Source organism: Ranitomeya variabilis, chromosome 1, assembly GCF_051348905.1.
Source record: "Ranitomeya variabilis isolate aRanVar5 chromosome 1, aRanVar5.hap1, whole genome shotgun sequence".
Lineage (NCBI taxonomy): Eukaryota > Metazoa > Chordata > Amphibia > Anura > Dendrobatidae > Ranitomeya > Ranitomeya variabilis.
In genome coordinates this window covers 881,225,934-881,245,195 of record NC_135232.1, presented here as the reverse complement: position 1 = coordinate 881,245,195, position 19,262 = coordinate 881,225,934, and the positions used below count along the sequence as shown (strand labels likewise).

The following is a 19,262-nucleotide window of genomic DNA, read 5'->3' as shown; positions in this document are numbered from 1 at the left end:
TCGTTGAGGTCCCGCTGACATCGCTGAATCGGTGTGTGTGACACCGATCCAGCGATGTCTTCACTGGTAACCAGGGTAAACATCGGGTTACTAAGCGCAGGGCCGCGCTTAGTAACCCGATGTTGACCCTGGTTACCAGCGTAAATGTAAAAAAAACAAACACTACATACTCACCATCTGTTGCCCGTCAGGTCCCTTGGCGTCTGCTTCCTGCTCTGACTGAGCCGCCGTAAAGTGAGAGCACAGCAGTGACGTCACCGCTGCGCTCTGCTCTCACTGTACGGCACTCAGAGCAGGAAGCAGATGGCAAGGGACCTGACGGGCAACAGATGGTGAGTATGTAGTGTTTGTTTTTTTTACATTTACGCTGGTAACCAGGGTAAACATCGGGTTACTAAGCGCGGCCCTGCGCTTAGTAACCCGATGTTTACCCTGGTTACCCGGGTGCTGCAGGGGGACTTCGGCATCGTTGAAGACAGTTTCAACGATGCCGAAGTCGTTCCCCTGATCGTTGGTCGCTGGAGAGAGCTGTCTGTGTGACAGCTCCCCAGCGACCACACAGCGACGCTGCAGCGATCAGCATCGTTGTCTGTATCGCTGCAGCGTCGCTGTGTGAGACGGGGCCTTAAATAAGGAGAAGAGGAGGGGGCCTAGGACTGAGGCTTGAGGAACTCCGATAGTAAAGAGAAGATTGGAGGACAAAGTGCTGCAAAAGATATTGTGAAGGAGCCAATAGAGCGGAACATGGTGTTGAGGAGCTCGTGATCCACAGTGTCAAATGCTGCAGAGAGATCCAGGAAAAACAGGGAGTAGTGATTATAGACTTTTTAGTAAGGGCAGATTCAGTAGAGTGGGAGGAGCAGAAACCTGATTGTCCAGAAGAGTTATCTGAGAGCTGGCGGAGATGGGAGTGGACTAGGCGTTCCAAGAGTTTAGAGATGAAGGGAAAATTAGAGACCGGCCTGTAGTCAGCAGCACAGTTCTAGTCCTGGGATGGCTTTTTAAATAAATGGGTTAAGATGGCATGTTTGAATAAAGAGGGATAACTACCTAAAGAAAGGTGTCAAATATTTTATTTGAGTGGGTAGTCCCATCTGGGGAGAGGGACTGAAGAAGATGTGAGGTAATGGGGTCACTGTTTCAGGGTGTAGGGCGAGAAGTCTGGTAATTTTTTTTTTTTTTTTTTCCTTCAGTGACAGGCTCAAAGATGGAAAGTGAACTTCAGGTGCAGGAGGGAAGGATCCAGGTTCTGAAAGATTTGTGCGAAAATGCCCTGACGGATATGATTGTTTGGTTTATTTTTATTTTTTTGGTGAATAAGTGGCCAGATTGTCAGCATTTGAAAGGCCAAAGGAGGAAGTTGAAGATGGAATATTAGAGGCAGATGGGGAGAGCAGCTCATCAATGGAGATGTTAAAACTCTCCATGATGAGTGAGAATATCACAAGATAGGATGTGTGGAAGCCAGGTGGCAAAGTGGTCCAGAAACTGAAGGGAGGAGCCCGGAGGGCTTTCACTTGCAGGAAAAAAGGGTTTGAACAGTCTATATGTGTGGACTTCAAAGGAAAGAAACAGAAGTGAGGGAAGCGGGTGGATTACCTGGAAAGCATATTGTGATGACAGTCTTAATTAAAAGTCTCCGTACTTGCTTTTATGGATTTATACAAACAATGAATGAGATTATTGTACATGGTAAATGCTTTTATATTATCAGCCTAGAGGATTCTCTAGTTGCTACCACAAGTATGGACGTGATCCAACTGAGAGCCTGCATATGAATTGGGTGAGAACCACACGATTTTTCTTCCTTGTTTCCTCCACTTTAATTGCACTTGGGCACTTGAATCGTTAATTTAGTCCTGTCAGTTTAGTCAGGACATAATGAATGTCTTGTATATCGTTACTTTCTTGTATGGATGGAGAGCATTTTTGTGACCAAACCTATCCTGACATTGGGAGAAAAAAAGGTTTTGTTTTGTGTCATTGCTGCTCTTAGTTATGGTTTATTATTATTAATGGTATAAATAATAGTTAATTTTTTAGAGTATTCTATAGGCTGATAAAATATCTGTATGGTTACACTGAGGAGGTGCCCTGTTAAGTATAAAATTAGGGCTTTCACTTTATATACATTTTCCTCACATTGGACTACGTTAGTCAGAAGGTTTTTTATATATATATATATATATATATATATATATATATATATATATATATATATATATATATATATATATATATATATATATTCTCTCTCAAATTTTCTGCTAGGGAGTGTGGATGCACTGCTTTTCATCTGATAGTGATTACTGTGCATTCTTCTACTTAGGATAACTCTGGTCCCAGCAATCAGAGCCAAGACTATATACAAGATTTTCTTCTGCATGTGCATCAAAAAAATCTGTCCACATTCTGCATGGTTAAAACTTTAATTGCTTATTTAGCATCAGATTGTGTCTGACAATCAGGTTTGCTAAGAAAGAATCATGAGACCCAAACACACACTTTTATGTTTTTAGAATGGTCCTCTAAGGCTGAGTTCACATTTTGTTTAAGCCTCAGTGGCTCCATGGGTCTGGAAAATGGGATTAGAGCATATGTGCCTTTGCCTGTAATGATGCAGATGGCGTCCATGGCCTCTGCCTGACATCACTTTCTTTCTTATCCGTCTATTTGATGCCGGCTCCAACTCAGTTGACTATATTTTGTAGGCGCCTCAAGGTGGTGCATATGGCCGACAATGATGTCTGACAGAGCACACAGTGTCTGCATCATTGCCGTCAATGGCTCATCAGTGCATACTTCTGAATCTCATTTTCCAGGGTCAATGGAGCCCCTGAGTGTAGACTAAAACGCCCTGTGAACCCAGCCTACGACCTCAAGTGTCTACTTTACTAAAAGGGTTAAGTATCTTGACTCAAAATCTGAATACATTTTTTTTATGAAGAAAGTGAATGGTCCATAACTGGTGGCTGAATTACTGGGGCGCTGGAATTTCACTTAATCTTGCTTAAATTAATCTTGTGATGGGGTTCTTGTTGTTTTTCTTGTGGTGATGGCTATCTAATCAGCAAGATGCTTGTTAATGCTTCCTGCTCTATTGCTAATTGCTTTTCAGGCACAACTAATGTATGAAAATTCCAACTTAAAGACGTTAATTGACAATAGCGAGGTGTACAACAAAGAACTTGAGGTGAGCTTTCCTTGTATCGATCAATTAATACTTATGGCAACTAAATTGATATTCAGCCTTTTCAAATACCAAAAAGAATGAGCACGTAATGTAATCAGTTTTTCATTGCATTGTCACAAGGTTCACATCCCCACCTCATTCCTCAAATGTTGAAGGCCTCCAAAGAATAAAGCATTGGTGTAAATTTACTATTTGGCAAAATTAGTCAGTCATATTTTGTCACGTTTAGTTTGTCCTATTTAGCTAAAATGTTTGCAGCTCATTCAAACATGTGGTGTTCCTTTAACCCCTTCCCGACCCATGACGCCACGTAGGCGTCATGAAAGTCGGTGCCAATCCGACCCATGACGCCTATGTGGCGTCATGGAATGATCGCGTCCCTGCAGATCGGGTGAAAGGGTTAACTCCAATTTCACCCGACCTACAGGGACAGGGGGAGTGGTACTTTAGCCCAGGGGGGGGCTTCACCCCCCGTGGCTACGATCGCTCTGATTGGCTGTTGAAAGTGAAACTGCCAATCAGAGCGATTTGTAATATTTCACCTAAAAAACTGGTGAAATATTACAATCCAGCCATGGCCGATGCTTCGATGCATCGGCCATGGCTGGAAACACTTATGTACCCCCCCACCGCCACCGATCGCCTCCCCGGTGCTCCGCTCCCCTCCGTCGTCCTGTCCGTTCCCCCGTCCTCCTGCCCGCTCCCCCCGTGCTCCGATGCCACCCCTCCATCCTCCAATCCACCCCCCATGCTCAGATTCCCCCCCTCATACTTACCGGGCCTCCAGGTGTCCGTCCTTCTCCATGGGCGCTGCCATCTTCCAAAATGGCGGGCGCATGCGCAGTGCGCCCGCCGAATCTGCCGGCCAGCAGATTCTTTCCAGGTATAATTTGATCACTGAGAGGTTATATCACAGTGATCAAAATAAAAAAAATAGTAAATGACCCCCCCCCTTTATCACCCCCATAGGTAGGGACAATAATAAAAAAAGAAAATATTTTTTTTTTCTTTTTCCACTAGGGTTAGGGTTAGAACTAGGGTTAGGGGTAGGGTTAGGGTTACGGTTACGGCATGTGCACACAGTGCGGATTTGGCTGCGGATCCGCAGTGGATTGGCCACTGCGAATTCGTAGCAGTTTTCCATCAGGTTTACAGTACCATGTACACCTATGGAAAACCAAATCCGCTGTGCCCATGGTGCGGAAAATACCGTGCGGAAACGTTGTTGTATTTTCCGCAGCATGTCAATTTTGTGCGGATTCCGCAGCGTTTTACACCTGTTCTTCAATAGGAATCCGCAGGTGAAATCCACCAAAAAACTACTGTAAATCCTCTGTAAATCCGCAGGTAAAACGCAGTGCCTTTTACCTGCGGATTTTTCAAAAATTGTGCGGAAAAATCTCACACGAATCCGCAACGTGGGCACATAGCCTTAGGGTTAGGGTTGGAATTAGGGCTAGGGTTGGAAATAGGGTTAAGATTAGGCTTGTGGTTAGGGTTACGGATATGCTTAGGGGTGTGTTGGGATTGCAGTTGTGGTTAGGGTTAGGGTTGGGATTAGGGTTAGGGTTGGGATTAGGGTTAGGGTTGGGATTAGGGTTACGGGTGTGTTGGGGTTAGGGTTGTGGTTAGGGGTGTGTTGGGGTTAGGGTTGTGATTAGGGGTGTGTTGGGGTTAGGGTTGTGATTAGGGTTATGGCTACAGTTGGGATTAGGGTTAGGGGTGTGTTGGGGTTAGTGTTGGAGTTAGAATTGAGGGGTTTCCACTGTTTAGGCACATCAGGGGTCTCCAAACGCAACATGGCGCCACCATTGATTCCAGCCAATCTTGCGTTCAAAAAGTCAAATGGTGCTCCCTCCCTTCCAAGCCCCGACGTGCGCACAAACAGTGGTTTACCCCCACATATGGGGTACCAGCGTACTCAAGACAAACTGGGCAACAACTATTGAGGTCCAATTTCTCCTGTTACCCTTGCGAAAATAAAAAAATTACTTGCTAAAACATAATTTTTGAGGAAAGAACAATTATTTTTTATTTTCACGGCTCTGCGTTATAAACTTCTGTGAAGCACTTGGGGGTTCAAAGTGCTCACCACACATCTAGATAAGTTCCTTGGGGGGTCTAGTTTCCAAAATGGGGTCACTTGTGGGGTGTTTCTACTGATTAGGCACATCAGGGGCTCTGCAAATGCAACGTGACGCCTGCAGACCATTCCATCAAAGTCTGCATTTCAAATGTCACTACTTCCCTTCCGAGCCCTGACGTGCGCCCAAACAGTGATTTACCCCCACGTATGGGGTATCAGCGTACTCACAACAAACTGGGCAACAAATATTGGGGTCTAATTTCTCCTGTTACCCTTGTGAAAATAAAAAATTGCTTGCTAAAACATCTTTTTTGAGGTAAGAAAAATGATTTATTATTTTCACGGCTCTGCGTTATAAACTTCTGTGAAGCAGTTGGGGGTTCAAAGTGCTCACCACACATCTAGATAAGTTCCCTTGGGGGTCTAGTTTCCAAAATGGGGTCACTTGTGGGGAGTTCCTACTGTTTAGGCACATCAGGGGCTCTGCAAACGCAACATGACGCCCGCAGAGCATTCCATCAAAGTCTGCATTTTAAAACATCACTACTTCCCTTCCGAAACCCGACGTGTGCCCAAACAGTGGTTTACCCCCACATACAGGGTATCAGCGTACGCAGGAGAAACTGGACAACAACTTTTGGGGTCCAATTTCTCCTGTTACCCTTGGGAAAATAAAAAATTGTGGGCTAAAATTCATTTTTGAGAAAAGAAAAATTATTTTTTATTGTCCTGTCTCTGCGTTATAAACTTCTGTGAAGCACTTGGGGGTTCAAAGTGCTCACCACACATCTAGATTAGTTCCTTGGGAGGTCTAGTTTCCAAAATGGGGTCACTTGTGGGGGAGCTCCAATCTTTAGGCACACAGGGGCTCTCCAAACGCGACATGGTGTCCGCTAATGATTGGAGCTAATTTTCCATTCAAAAAGCCAAATGGCGTGCCTTCCCTTCCGAGCCCTGCCGTGCGCCCAAACAGTGGTTTACCCCCACATATGGGGTATCATCGTACTCAGGACAAACTGGACAACAACATTTGGGGTCCAATTTCTCCTATTACCCTTGGGAAAATAAAAAATTCCAGGCTAAAAATCATTTTTGAGGAAAGAAAAATTATTTTTTATTTTCACGGCTCTGCGTTATAAACTTCTGTGAAGCACCTGGGGGTTTTAAGTGCTCACTATGCTTCTAGATAAGTTCCTTGGGGGGGGTCTAGTTTCCAAAATAGGGTCACTTGTGGGGGAGCTCCAATGTTTAGGCACACAGGGACTCTCCAAACGTGACATGGTGTCCGCTAGCGATGGATTTAATTTTTCATTCAAAAAGTCAAATGGTGCTCCTTCCCTTCCGAGCCTTACCATGTGCCCAAACAGTGGTTTACCCCCACATGTGAAGTATCGGTGTACTCAGGAGAAATTGTCCAACAAATTTTAGGATCCATTTTATCCTGTTGCCCATGTGAAAATCAAAAAATTGAGGCTAAAAGAATTTTTCTCTAGTCACCTTCCACGACGGCATACGGAGGTTGCCTCTTTGCCCTAATGGGGAACAGGAAATGGAGAGCTTAAAAGGCCCTCCCACCTCCCCCTCACCAGTGTCTTTCCTGTTCCCCATGGGTCAGGAGAGGTTTCCTTCGTGTGCGGTGGTGGCCGGTAACTACTGCACCTACTAAGGCTCTGCCGATAATAAATCCGGGCAGCATGGGGTCGTATCTCACCTCCCCCTTTGGTGCTGCTCCCGTCGCGCCGCGCTGCGGTGTCCTCGGGACCGTTCCCTGGCCTTCCCGCGCCCCCGTGAGGGCAAAGCAGGCCAGTGATCCCGACCGGAGTCCTCCCTGAGCTCTCCGGTCTCCTCTCCTCCGCGCGCCGCTGGTGACCCGGAAGTGATCGCGCGCATCACTTCTGGTCTTTTCGGCGCTCACTGAAGGCACTTCCGCCGGCAGCGCCTCGTGCAGGACGCTGTCCTCCACCCAGAACCATGGAGGGGGGAGGAGGATTCCACAACCACTGGGGGCAGGGACATGCCACAGAGCATAAAACCTGCCAGAAAACGTCGCAGGTAAGACCTTCCCTGTCATGGAGAGCATTACCTGCCCTGCGTCTGCAGAGCCCAGCGCTGCCCCTGCCACAGTAAGTGTTGCAGGGACAGGGGTCCTTAGGTAGTGATCTAGGGGTATTATTAGTTGTGACTCTCTCTCCCCTCTCATTTCAGGGAGAAAAGTCTGCCCCTAAAACTGCTACTAAAAAGAAGTGTGCCATCTGTAACATTAAGCTACCACCCTTATGGGAGAAAAAACTCTGCAGGACCTGTACTGACAAAATTGTCAGGGCAGAACAACCTTCTTTATTGGAAGAAATCCGCTCCTTGGTCAAGCAAGAGGTGCAATCCTCCCTAGCGGCCTTTACCCCCCCACCGCCACTCTCCCCAGCTAAGAAAAGGAAAATCCAGGATGAGGATTCTGAATCAGACCTCTCCTATGCTTCATCCTCCGGTCGTCGGGAAGAACCTACGTCCCCTATAACCTCTGAAGCTAGGAAATATCTTTTTTCTTCAGAATGGGTCGAGGATTTAGTGGCTGCCGTGCGCAGTACTATGGGGCTGGAGGAAGAGTCAGAACCTCAGTCCATACAGGACCAAATGTTTGGTGGTATAACTAAGGGTAAACGGGTGGGGTTCCCAATTCATTCAAATATATCTGATCTGATTGAGCAGGAGTGGGAACTACCTGAAAAACGTCTCAGTACCCCATCAGAGATGAAGCATAGATTCCCCTTAGAAGGGGATTCGGCCAGATGGGATGTCCCCAAGGTTGATTCACAAGTGGCAAGAGTGGCTAAAAGAACGGCTCTTCCATTTGAAGACTCGTCACAATTAAAAGATCCGATGGACAGAAAAATAGAGTCTGTTGAAAAAATCGTGGGAGACGTCCACGGTAGCACTCAAAGCCAACATTGCATCCACATGTGTGGCTAGAGCTCTTTTTCGCTGGTTAGGAGAACTGGAATCTCACATATCCCAGGGCACCTCTAGAGCTGAATTATTAGACTCTCTACCCAGTCTGCTTAGAGCCACAGGTTTCCTAGCAGATGCATCCATGGAAACCATTAGAATTGCTGCAAGGTCTTTGGTACAGACTAATTCAGCCAGAAGGGCGCTTTGGCTAAAAATGTGGTCTGGTGATATCACCTCAAAAGCCAAACTATGCGCCATACCGTTTAAGGGTAACTATGTTTTCGGACCTTCCCTTGATGACATCTTGGAAAAGGCAACCGATAAGAAAAAAGCCCTCCCGGAACAAAAAGCTCCCAAAAAGAAGTTTTTTCGTCCCTTTCAGTCCCAAACCCCTCAGAGAGGGAAAGGCAAGTCCGGGAGATGGAGTTACCCGAAAGGAGGGGAAAGAAATATCCTTATCCCTCAACAGCAGTCTCCGCAGGAAAAGCGGTGACTCCGACCCAGTGGGGGGGAGACTCTCAAAATTTGTACTCCAGTGGCAAAACATCACCAATTGTCCCTGGGTCCTCAACGTCATCAAAGAGGGTCTCTTAATAGAATTCATTTCCTCCCCCCTCGGGGTCTAAAGATTACCGCCCTTCCCTCCTTGAAAGACCAGGCCATATTGGAGTCGGGTCTCAGGGCCCTAAAAATGTCAAATGCAATATCTCGGGTTCCGGAATCAGAGAGAGATCGGGGACATTTCTCCCGCCTGTTTCTGGTTCCCAAACCATCGGGCGAGTCCCGTATTATTATAAATCTAAAGGGTCTCAACCGGCATACCAAATACCGAAGGTTCAAGATGGAATCAGTGAAAAATGCCATCCCCTTGATAAGCCCGCACTCCTACATGGCTACGATCGATCTGAAAGATGCCTACTTTCACATCCCCATTCACCAGAGACATCGTCAGTATCTCAAATTTTCAGTACAGAAGGGACATCTAATAGAGCACTATCAGTTCAACATCCTTCCGTTTGGGATCTCCTCTGCTCCAAGAGTATTTTCCAAAATAATGGGGGAAGTAGTCTCCTTTATCCGGAGGCAAGGCGTCTGTATAGTGCCTTATCTAAACGACCTTTTGTTAGTGGCTCCTACCAAACAAATAGTCCGGTTCACTATGTAATTTCGCCGGAATTTTCTGGAGAGTTTCAAATATGTACATTTTTGGAAAGGCTATGGTATAAGCAATAAGAAAAACAATGTTTCCATTTGCCCCGAGTCCTAAGTGGCCGCCATCTTGGATTTTACAAAATGGCTGATTTACATCGATTTTCGTTAATATCTCAGCTTGTAAGTAACGTAAAACTTAAATTTTGACAGCTAAACATACATTTTGAGTACTAAGAAATGCAGTGGTATCCAAATAAATACTCTATATACGACTACAAATTGTATCGGTTTATATTTGAACAAATTTTCGAACTCGAAAAGCAGAGAGTTAATGTTTTTAACTTTTGAACAACCAGAGTGTCTTTACATACATTGTACATACATATATATACAGCTCTGGTAGCAGTGGTAAGGCTCCAACGTTGGTAAATCGCTTGCTTTCGGACAACAGTGAGTTGTATCCTGACCATCCAGGAATTTTGCTCGATGCTTTCTCTAGTTGCTGCATTCTGGATACAGCAGTAGCAACAATCCATCCAAATTGTGAAAGTTGGAAAGAACCTGATATTTCCTTGTTTGTGACAAAGTGTTCTGATCTTTGGGTATGTTGTACTTTTGGCTTGTCACAGTGCAACATATGTACATGGTATGGAGTGACAGATAAAGTGTGGGCATCTGTTATCTTCAAGGGTGGTGCAACTGGTTCTCCAACAGCATCTACTTGCTGATATACAGCAGTAATAGTTCCATGTGTGGTTCCTTTCCCATCAGGGGTATCCTCTGCAAAGTCTGTGTTATCAACTGCAAAGAACACAAAGGTACCCTTCTTCAAGAATGGTGGCACGTAAAGACCTTTTAACTCTCGGGTGTTTTCTACAACAGCATTAGCCAAAGCAGTTTCCATTCGTAGGGTACGGCCATAGGGAACACAAAACCCATGTGAACTAAGAAGATTCATTAATTTCTTATCGCGAGTGGTGTGATGAACAGTCAGAGCTAGCCCCAGGACCTGTGGGTTTTCTCGTGCGTTGGGTTGTCTGAATACTGATGATTCGGTTTTTGGCTTGTAGTTGACCTGGCGTTTTGATTTGAATTCATACATGATGTTCTGACTCATAGTGAGTGCTGCTCGGTCAACAATTTTGGTCCTTCTTTGAGTTTCAAGGCTGTTAATCGGCCCTGTTATGATCCAACGGATAGCGGAATATAATTCTGCTGGAACGTCGTGTATGTCACTAGTGACCGTTATGGTGTTTTTATCATTGACTTCCGTTGTAAAATTAGCAATGCTTTTCCTAATTAACTGTGCTGCTTTGTAGATTGTCTGCATGTTGTCTGCATCATCACTACGACATTCCATTGCAGAATTAACCATGATTTCCTCACAGGCTTCTGGTGAATAAAGAACTGCTGATTCCCTTCTGTTTTTTGAAAGACAGGATTTCAGATGTGGCAAGGCATTCATTATAATTTCTTTGAGCCACTTTCTAGTGAATGTAGGTTTGTGATTTTCCACGCCTTCTATACCAAGCATATTCAAATAAGTGGTTTCGATATCTTGTATAGATAGATATGATTGGTTCTGTGTTTGAATATCCACTAGGTTTAGCAACTCTAGCAGACTTGCACGTTGTAATAAGGGTTCTTTGTGGTCTGTTCTGTTGGTACTACGTTCTCGTTGTCCATGAAAAACATGCTTTGTCCAACAGCTTTTGTGGTACCGGACGTCAATAGAATGTGCATCCCCTGGTGCAATGCATGTGTTCAGTCTTGTTTTCAGTGTTAAATTATCTGATGTTTCAATAGCTTGTTTCAACGATTTCCCTGCGTTGACTGTCCTCACATTATAAAGCTTCTCATTCTCATCGTTCTGACAAAAGAAACATTTTTCCTTATCCAGTGGCCATGTATGTGACCTCGTGAATGGTGATGAAGAGTCAGATGTTAATGAACCTGATTCGTCCATTTCAGCACGTCCTCTTTTTAATCCTCGTTTCTTGGTAATGTGGCTACCAGTAGCTAATGCATGTGCATAACGGTCCCGGGCTCGTTGTATTTGGTCGTTGTTAATTGCATTTGTGTAACAACTTCGATGGTAGACTGCCTGATGTGTAGCGATTGTGTCTTTCCTGTTGCTAATCCGTCGATGGATATCAACATAGTTGCCATCTTGTAAACTTGCCCTCTCTGCTACTATGTCCAAAACGCGCTGGTAAGACTGTATCCGAGGATTTTGCACCAACTTCTCATTGCCATTGGAAGACTGACAGAGCATACATAGCTTCCAGTTGATAGGTGCCTCACCTTCACAAGTGACTTCAGTAGCTTGTGGTTTGTCTGTCATGTTCAACTCCTGTAATAAAAGAAAAAAAAAACATGTGATTCCTGTCATTATGTATTATGTCAATACTAATTAATTATAAAAAACTGCTGTAGTAAATATCTAAAACACATCTGCAACTAGTAATATTGCATTTCTTAGCCCTAAAATGTATGTTTAGCTGTCAAATTTTATGTTATTTATAAGCTGAGATATTAACGAAAATTGGTTTTACGTCAGCCATTTTGTAAAATCCAATATGGCGGTCACGTGGGACTCGGGGCAAATGGAAACATTGTTTTTTGTATTGCTTATACTATAACCTTTCCAAAAATGTATAGTTTTCAGACTCTCCAAAAAATTCCGGCGAAGGCCTAAATCAATACATAGTGAACCGGGCTAAAACCCTGGAGTCTCATGTATCAAAGACTCTCAATATTCTGACATCTCTTGGATGGGTTCCAAATCTGGAGAAATCACACCTGAGACCCTCCAAATGCCAGAAGTTCCTGGGAGTTCTCCTAGACTCTGCAAGTCAAATGTCCTTCCTTCCATTGGAACATCGTCTAACCCTAATATCAAAGGTCAAGACGTTAGAGATGCCAGATCCCCTACAATCAGAGAAGGCATGTCTCTTCTAGGATCTATGACAACCTGCATTCAATCGGTACCATGGGCTCAAGGCCATTCCAGAATACTTCAGGCACATATCCTGCAGAATTGGAACGGTCGTCCCAGTTCCTTGAACAAAAAGTTGTACACACCAGGTCGTGTCAAAGCCTCCTTGGCGTGGTGGATAACCCCGAGAAACTTACAAAAGGGGGTCAGTTGGACTCAAGTCCCTCTGACTACAGTTACAACAGATGCCAGCGAGAGGGGCTGGGGGGCCATGATAAATCACATCCCCTTCCAGGGTCTCTGGGACCAGTCGACAAGCAGAAAGTCATCCAACTACAGAGAACTAAAAGCTGTAGAGGAAGCTCTGCTAGTAGGGAGTCACCTTATCAAGGGATATCACGTCTGAGTATATTCAGACAATATGACTAAGGTGGCTCACATCAGGCGTCAAGGCAGTTCCAAGAACAACAACCTGAAGAACATATCTGCCCGACTATGCTCCTGGGCAGAGAGACATCTTTTATCCCTGACGGCAGTTCACCTGAAAGGTTCGTCCAACACTCAAGCAGACTATTTAAGCCGCAAGGACATACATCCGGGAGAATGGTGTCTGAGCAACCGAAGTTTCGAGATGCTGGTGACCAGGTGGGGTCTCCCAGAAATCGACCTATTTGCATCGCGCCAAAATGCGAAAGTCAAAGCCTTCTTCTCCCTAAACCCCAGAGATGGCTCCAAGGGAGTGGATGCTCTGGCCCAGAAATGGAATTTTCGGCTGGCCTATGCATTTCCACAAATTCCAATACTTGCAAAAGTTTTGCAGAAAGTTCGGGAAGAACGGACACCTACTATATTAGTAGCCCCGTTGTGGCCGAAAAGAAGCTGGTACAACCTAATAATGAATTTACAGGTAGATGGCCCGTTCCAATTTCAGATGGAGAAAGACCTTCTTTCTCAAGGACCAATCCATCTCCTGGATGCTCAAAAATGGAATCTGGCGGCATGGCTACTGAAGCCCAGGTATTGATAGCCAAAGGACTATCAGAGCCAGTGGTTTCCACGCTTCAAAAATCAAGGAAACCAGTAACCATTGCAATATACAATAAGGTCTGGAAAAAATTCTTATCCTTTTGTCTTCCTCAAGTTCCAGATCCCTTCAATCCAAATATATCACAAATTCTAGACTTTCTGCAAAAAGGATTAGAAATAGGCCTCAGGCCTACCACTCTTAAAGTCCATGTTTCCGCCCTCAGTTCAATATTTGATCAGGATCTGGCAAATCATCGCTGGATTAAGAGGTTCATGATATCAGCTTCCAGGATGAACCCTAGAAAACGAACAACTGTACCACTATGGGATCTCAATCTGGTATTACAAGGGCTTATAGGTCCACCCTTTGAGCCATTATCCTCCTGCTCCCAGAAAAACCTGATCTACAAAACAATTTTTCTAGTGGCCATTACATCAGCAAGGAGGGTGGGAGAATTACAGGCCCTCTCAATGAGAGAACCATATTTGTCTATTCAAGATGACTCTATAATACTGCGCCTAGTCCCGTCCTTTCTTCCAAAAGTCGTTTGATTTTCACCGCTCTCAAGAAATCGTTTTACCTTCTTTTTGTCAAAATCCTACAAATCCAAAAGAAGAGAGATTTCATATGCTGGACGTCAGGCGCGTTGTATTATTTTACCTAGAGCAAACCAGCTCTTACAGAATTGATCAGAATCTATTTGTCCATCCATCAGGACAAAACAAAGGAAAGAAGGTAGCCAAAAAGTACTATTGCCAACTGGATCAAGAAAGCGATAGCAGAAGCATACCTTGCTCAGGATAAAACCCCTCCAGTGGGAATCAAGGCTCATTCGACTAGATCAACCTCAGTCTCCTGGGCAGAAAGAGCAGGTGCATCAGCAGACCAAATCTGCAGGGCAGCTACATGGTCTTCGTTGCATACTTTCTCCAAACATTACAGATTAGATGTAATGCCCAACAAGGATTTAGCCTTTGGCCGGAAAGTACTCCAGGCCGTTGTCCCTCCCTAGCGCCAAATTAGTTGGTATTCCTCCGTATGCTGTCGTGGAAGGTGACTAGAGAAAATAGAATTATTCTTACCGTTAATTCGGTTTCTAGGAACCTTCCACGACGGCGCTAGTTCCCTCCCTATACTCCTGGATTTAAATCTGGGATTCAAGGTAAAACGGTGCTATGGTTTTCAGTTATAAGTCACTGGTGAGGGGGAGGTGGGAGGGCCTTTTGACCTCTCCATTTCCTGTTCCCCATTAGGGCAAAGAGGCAACCTCCGTATGCCGTCGTGGAAGGTTCCTAGAAACCGAATTAACGGTAAGAATAATTCTATTTTTTGTGGAAAAAAAAGTACTTTTTCATTTTTACGGATCAATTTGTGAAGCACCTGGGGGTTTAAAGTGCTCACTATGCATCTAGATAAGTTCCTTGGGGAGTCTAGTTTCCAAAATGGGGTCACTTGTGGGGGAGCTCCAATGTTTAGGCACACAGGGGCTCTCCAAACGCGACATGGGGTCCGCTAAAGATTGGAGCCAATTTTTCATTCAAAAAGTCAAATGGCGCTCCTTCCCTTCCGAGCCCTGCCATGCGCCCAAACAGTGGTTTACCCCCACATATGAGGTATCGGCGTACTCAGGACAAATTGGACAACAACATTCGTGGTCCAGTTTCTCCTTTTACCCTTGGGAAAATAAAAAAAATTGTTGCTAAAAGATCATTTTTGTGACTAAAAAGTTAAATGTTCATTTTTTCCTTCCATGTTGCTTCTGCTGCTGTGAAACACCTGAAGGGTTAATAAACTTTTTGAATGTGGTTTTGAGCATCTTGAGGGGTGCAGTTTTTAGAATGGTGTCACTTTTGGGTATTTTCAGCCATATAGAACCCTCAAACTGACTTCAAATGTGAGGTGGTCCCTAAAAAAAATGGTTTTGTCAATTTTGTTGTAAAAATGAGAAATCACTGGTCAAATTTTAACCCTTATAACTTCCTAGCAAAAAAAAAATTTGTTTCCAAAATTGTGCTGATGTAAAGTAGACATGTGGGAAATGTTATTTATTAACTATTTTGCGTCACATAACTCTCTGGTTTAACAGAATAAAAATTCAAAATGTGAAAACTGCAAAATTTTTGCCAAATTTCCGTTTTTTTCACAAATAAACTCAGAAATTATCGACCTTAATTTACCACTAACATGAAGCCCAATATGTCACGAAAAAACAATCTCAGAATCGCTAGGATCCGTTGAAGCGTTCCTGAGTTATTACCTCATAAAGGGACACTGGTCAGAATTGCAAAAAACGGCCAGGTCATTAAGGCCAAAATAGGCTGGGTCATGAAGGGGTTATAATGTGACTGTAGCCCAAACTGTACACGAGCCAACCAAGAGATGATGTAACAGAAGACTAGGATCATGCTGCGTGAGATGTCGCCCAGCAAGAGTCCCACGTCTTACATCAGTACCTTGCAATGAATTTTTATATTGCTTGCTGGAAAAGATTTCACTAGTTGCTTTCGTGGGGGCAAATAAATGCAAGGTGTTTATGTTCTCTCCTGAATTGACCCAAGTTTATGCTTCCCTAGATTTGATGGTGGTGTTTCATTGTTGGGGTTATCTTTTAGTGCTTAGCTCCCTACCGGCAAGTGGGTATAGGTCATGTCAGACTTTTTTGCTTAGTGTTCAGTTTGTACTTGCAGAAGCCTGTAGCTTGTGGTTGCTTTGCCCACAATGAGAGATTTTAGAGTGTGTTAAGTCCCATTTTTTTTTTTCCCCATGTCGTTTACTCTTTTTACACAGTTAATAAATTTGCTGATATGCCATAAAACGTCCTGCTGTGAGCCCAGCATAATGGTATGTTCTTATTCTTAACATTTCAGAATGAAGTGGAAAGCAAATCCAAACTATTGTTAGAACAAGAGAAGCAAATAACAGAATTAAAGAGAGAATCCGAAATCCTACAGAAGAAAGTCAGATATTCTGATCTCATGGCATCCATGGTATGGAGATCTCCATTCCAAGCTATAAAATACTCCAGGTCATATGATTGTCTACATAATACTTGGCGTCTCTTTTTAGGGCAGCGGTGAAAAGCTGTGTGAAGAAGTGTTCCAGATGCAGAAATCTCTTACTGATGCTGAAACAGTGACCCGTGATGCTCAGAGAGAAGCCGCCTTCCTAAGAAGCGAGAATCTGGAGCTAAAAGAAAGGATGGTAAAGGCAGATCATTACTTTAATGTAGATGAATGCAGCAATAGTGCAGTTGTCGGACACTTCAAAGAGCATTGGACAGTAACGCTACCCTTACGCAAGCAGTGGTGATGCCGCATAGGGCAGTGTAAATGGAAGAGGCCCGTTCCTGTGCCACTAATTCCACTGTGCCTTAGTTGTCGTCGTCACTGTCTCCATTGTGACTCACAATTTAAATTCCCTATTAGTATGTCTTTAAAGTGTGGGTGCAAAAGCAAGCATGGGAAAGCATACAAATGCAGATGTTCTCCTTGGTGGGATTGAACCCAGGACCCAACACTCCAAAGCAACCATTCTAGCCACTGTGCAGATCAGTGCACTTGAAGAATTACTCTTCTCACTTATTGATTGACAGCAGAGACTAAGACTCTGCTGCATAGTCACCTCTGCTTTCTACTCTCAATCAAGTGTTGGGCAGTACTGGCTGGAAAAGGTAAAAGGGAACCATGAACTGCAAGTGCATACACCCACCAGTGCACTTTCAGCCATAATTTGCACATAAATAAAAGCCATGTTTTAGCCCAGCAGATGGTGCCAGAAGAGGTATCTTTCATAGTGTTTTACTCCTTAATTCCCAGCATTCTCTTCTTTCACAGAGGTAGTGTTACTGACCCATTCTCTGTTAAAGCTAACCAGTCCAGATGGGGTTTTTGTTTTGGTTCCTGGTTTGAGAGAAGTTGAGCCTTGATATACAGAAAAGTGAATGAGTTGCTGCTGTAGGCAGAATAGCCCCTGACAGGACACATGAGTCCTTCTTACCCCATCCACACACAGGGCCGCTATCCGTGTGTATATGGAGAAGGCTGCAGATTTTATCTTTCTTTAATGCGTTTTGCAAATGTGTGTTGCTTAGGAAGAGCTCTTGGTTCGCTGTGAAAAAGGGGAGAAAGACGCCTCCGATTACGAGAAGAAATTGGAGTTTGAGAAGTCAAAATACAAAATGATGCTGTCTGACTTGCAGAAGGAATTGCAACATGCCTTCAATGAAGTTAACCACCTCAATGGCCTCATGGCTGGAAAAGTTCCCAACGGTTGGTCAGGTCATAATTTTTCTGTTTTGTTGTGTTTTTATAATTTCTATGTATATATTAAAACCTACAAGACTACATAAACCTTAAGGTCTGGGTAGATATTGGCATTTTTGACTCTTAGGATTTGTGTGTGTGCAGGGCTGTATTTAGTTTCTGCTGCCCTAGGCACTTTTAGTGCTGCCTCTTCCTTTGGTGAGTATGACACTATCAGCAGTGACTTTGGCAAAAATCGCTGATGTGAAAGTAGCCTTTTTCAGCAGATCCGGCAGTTTTTCCGCATCTGCCGCATGACTGATCACTTACGGCAACACTGCGTTCGGCCTCATTCATTCCCTATGGGATTTGTGGACATTTGCAGCACTTGCCGCGATCTGGCAAATGCGGTATCGTACCTCCCAACTTTAGAAGAAGGGAAAGAGGGACAAATTTTAGGCCATGCCACTGACCACACCCATTTCACAACTAGTTACACCCATATCCACGCCCCAACCACACCCATTTAGTACTGCTGATCACACTTTTTCATAAACAATAATTATAAACAAAAAAATATGGCCACACAGTGCTCCATACTGTATAACGACCCCACATGATGCTCAATAACTGTATAATGGCACCACATGACGCTGCGCACAGTTTAATGGCCACACAGTGCTCTATACTGTGTAATGACCACACATGATGCTTCATACTGTATAATGGCCACACAGTGCACCATACTGTATAATGACCACACGGTGCTCCATACTGTATAATGATCACACAGTGCTCTATACTGTATAATGGCCACACATGATGCGGCCACACATGATGCTCAATACTGTATAATGGCCACACAGTGCTCTATACTGTATAATGGCCACACATGATGCTCCATACTGTATAATGGCCACACAGTGCTCTATACTGTATAATGGCCACATATGATGCTCCATACTGTATAATGGCCACACATGATGCTCAATACTGTATAATGGCTACACATGATGCTCCATATTGTATGATGACCCTGCATGATGCTCAATACTGTATAATGACCCCACATGATGCTCCATACTGTATAATGGTCACATACTGTATAATGCTCTATCTTGTATAATGCCTCCCCATCCTGTATGCATGGCTCATCTCCTCCCCCCCCCCCCATCCTGTAGGCATGGCTCATCTCCCCCCTCCCATCCTGTATGCATGCTCATCTCATCCCCCCTCCTATCGTGTATGAATGGCTCATCTCCCCTCTCCCATCCTGTATGCATGGCTCATCTCACCCCCTCCTCCCATCCTGTATGTGTGGCTCTGCTCCCCCCTCCTCCCATCTTTGTATGCGTGGCTCTGCTCCTCCCATCTTTGCGTGGCTCTGCTCCCCCCTCCTCCCATCTTTGTATGCGTGGCTCTGCTCCCCCTCCTCCCATCCTTGTAAGCGTGGCTCTGCTCCCCCCTCCCATCCATGTATGCGTGGCTCTGCTCCCCCCTCCCATCTTTGTATGCGTGGCTCCGTTCTCCCCTCCCATCTTTGTATGCGTGGCTCCGTTCCCCCTCCTCCCATCCTTGTATGCATGGCTCCGTTCCCCCCCACCTCCTCCCATCCTTGTATGCGTGCCTCCGTTCCCTCCCCCCTCCCATCCTTGTATGCGTGGCTCCCTGTCCTCCTT

General features: G+C 44.6%; 1 protein-coding gene across 7 annotated transcripts in view; it reads left to right on the top strand.

The window, feature by feature from the left end:
* The window catches only part of CENPE (centromere protein E), a 211,295-nt gene that overhangs the window by 58,090 nt on the left and 133,943 nt on the right, over nt 1–19,262 (top strand). For all 7 annotated transcript variants that reach the window (XM_077278140.1, XM_077278132.1, XM_077278125.1 and 4 more), the window contains 4 exons: nt 3,119–3,193; nt 16,210–16,329; nt 16,409–16,543; nt 17,433–17,610. In XM_077278140.1, coding sequence (XP_077134255.1) covers nt 3,119–3,193; nt 16,210–16,329; nt 16,409–16,543; nt 17,433–17,610 — 508 coding nt within the window. The remainder of the gene's footprint in view (nt 1–3,118; nt 3,194–16,209; nt 16,330–16,408; nt 16,544–17,432; nt 17,611–19,262) is intronic.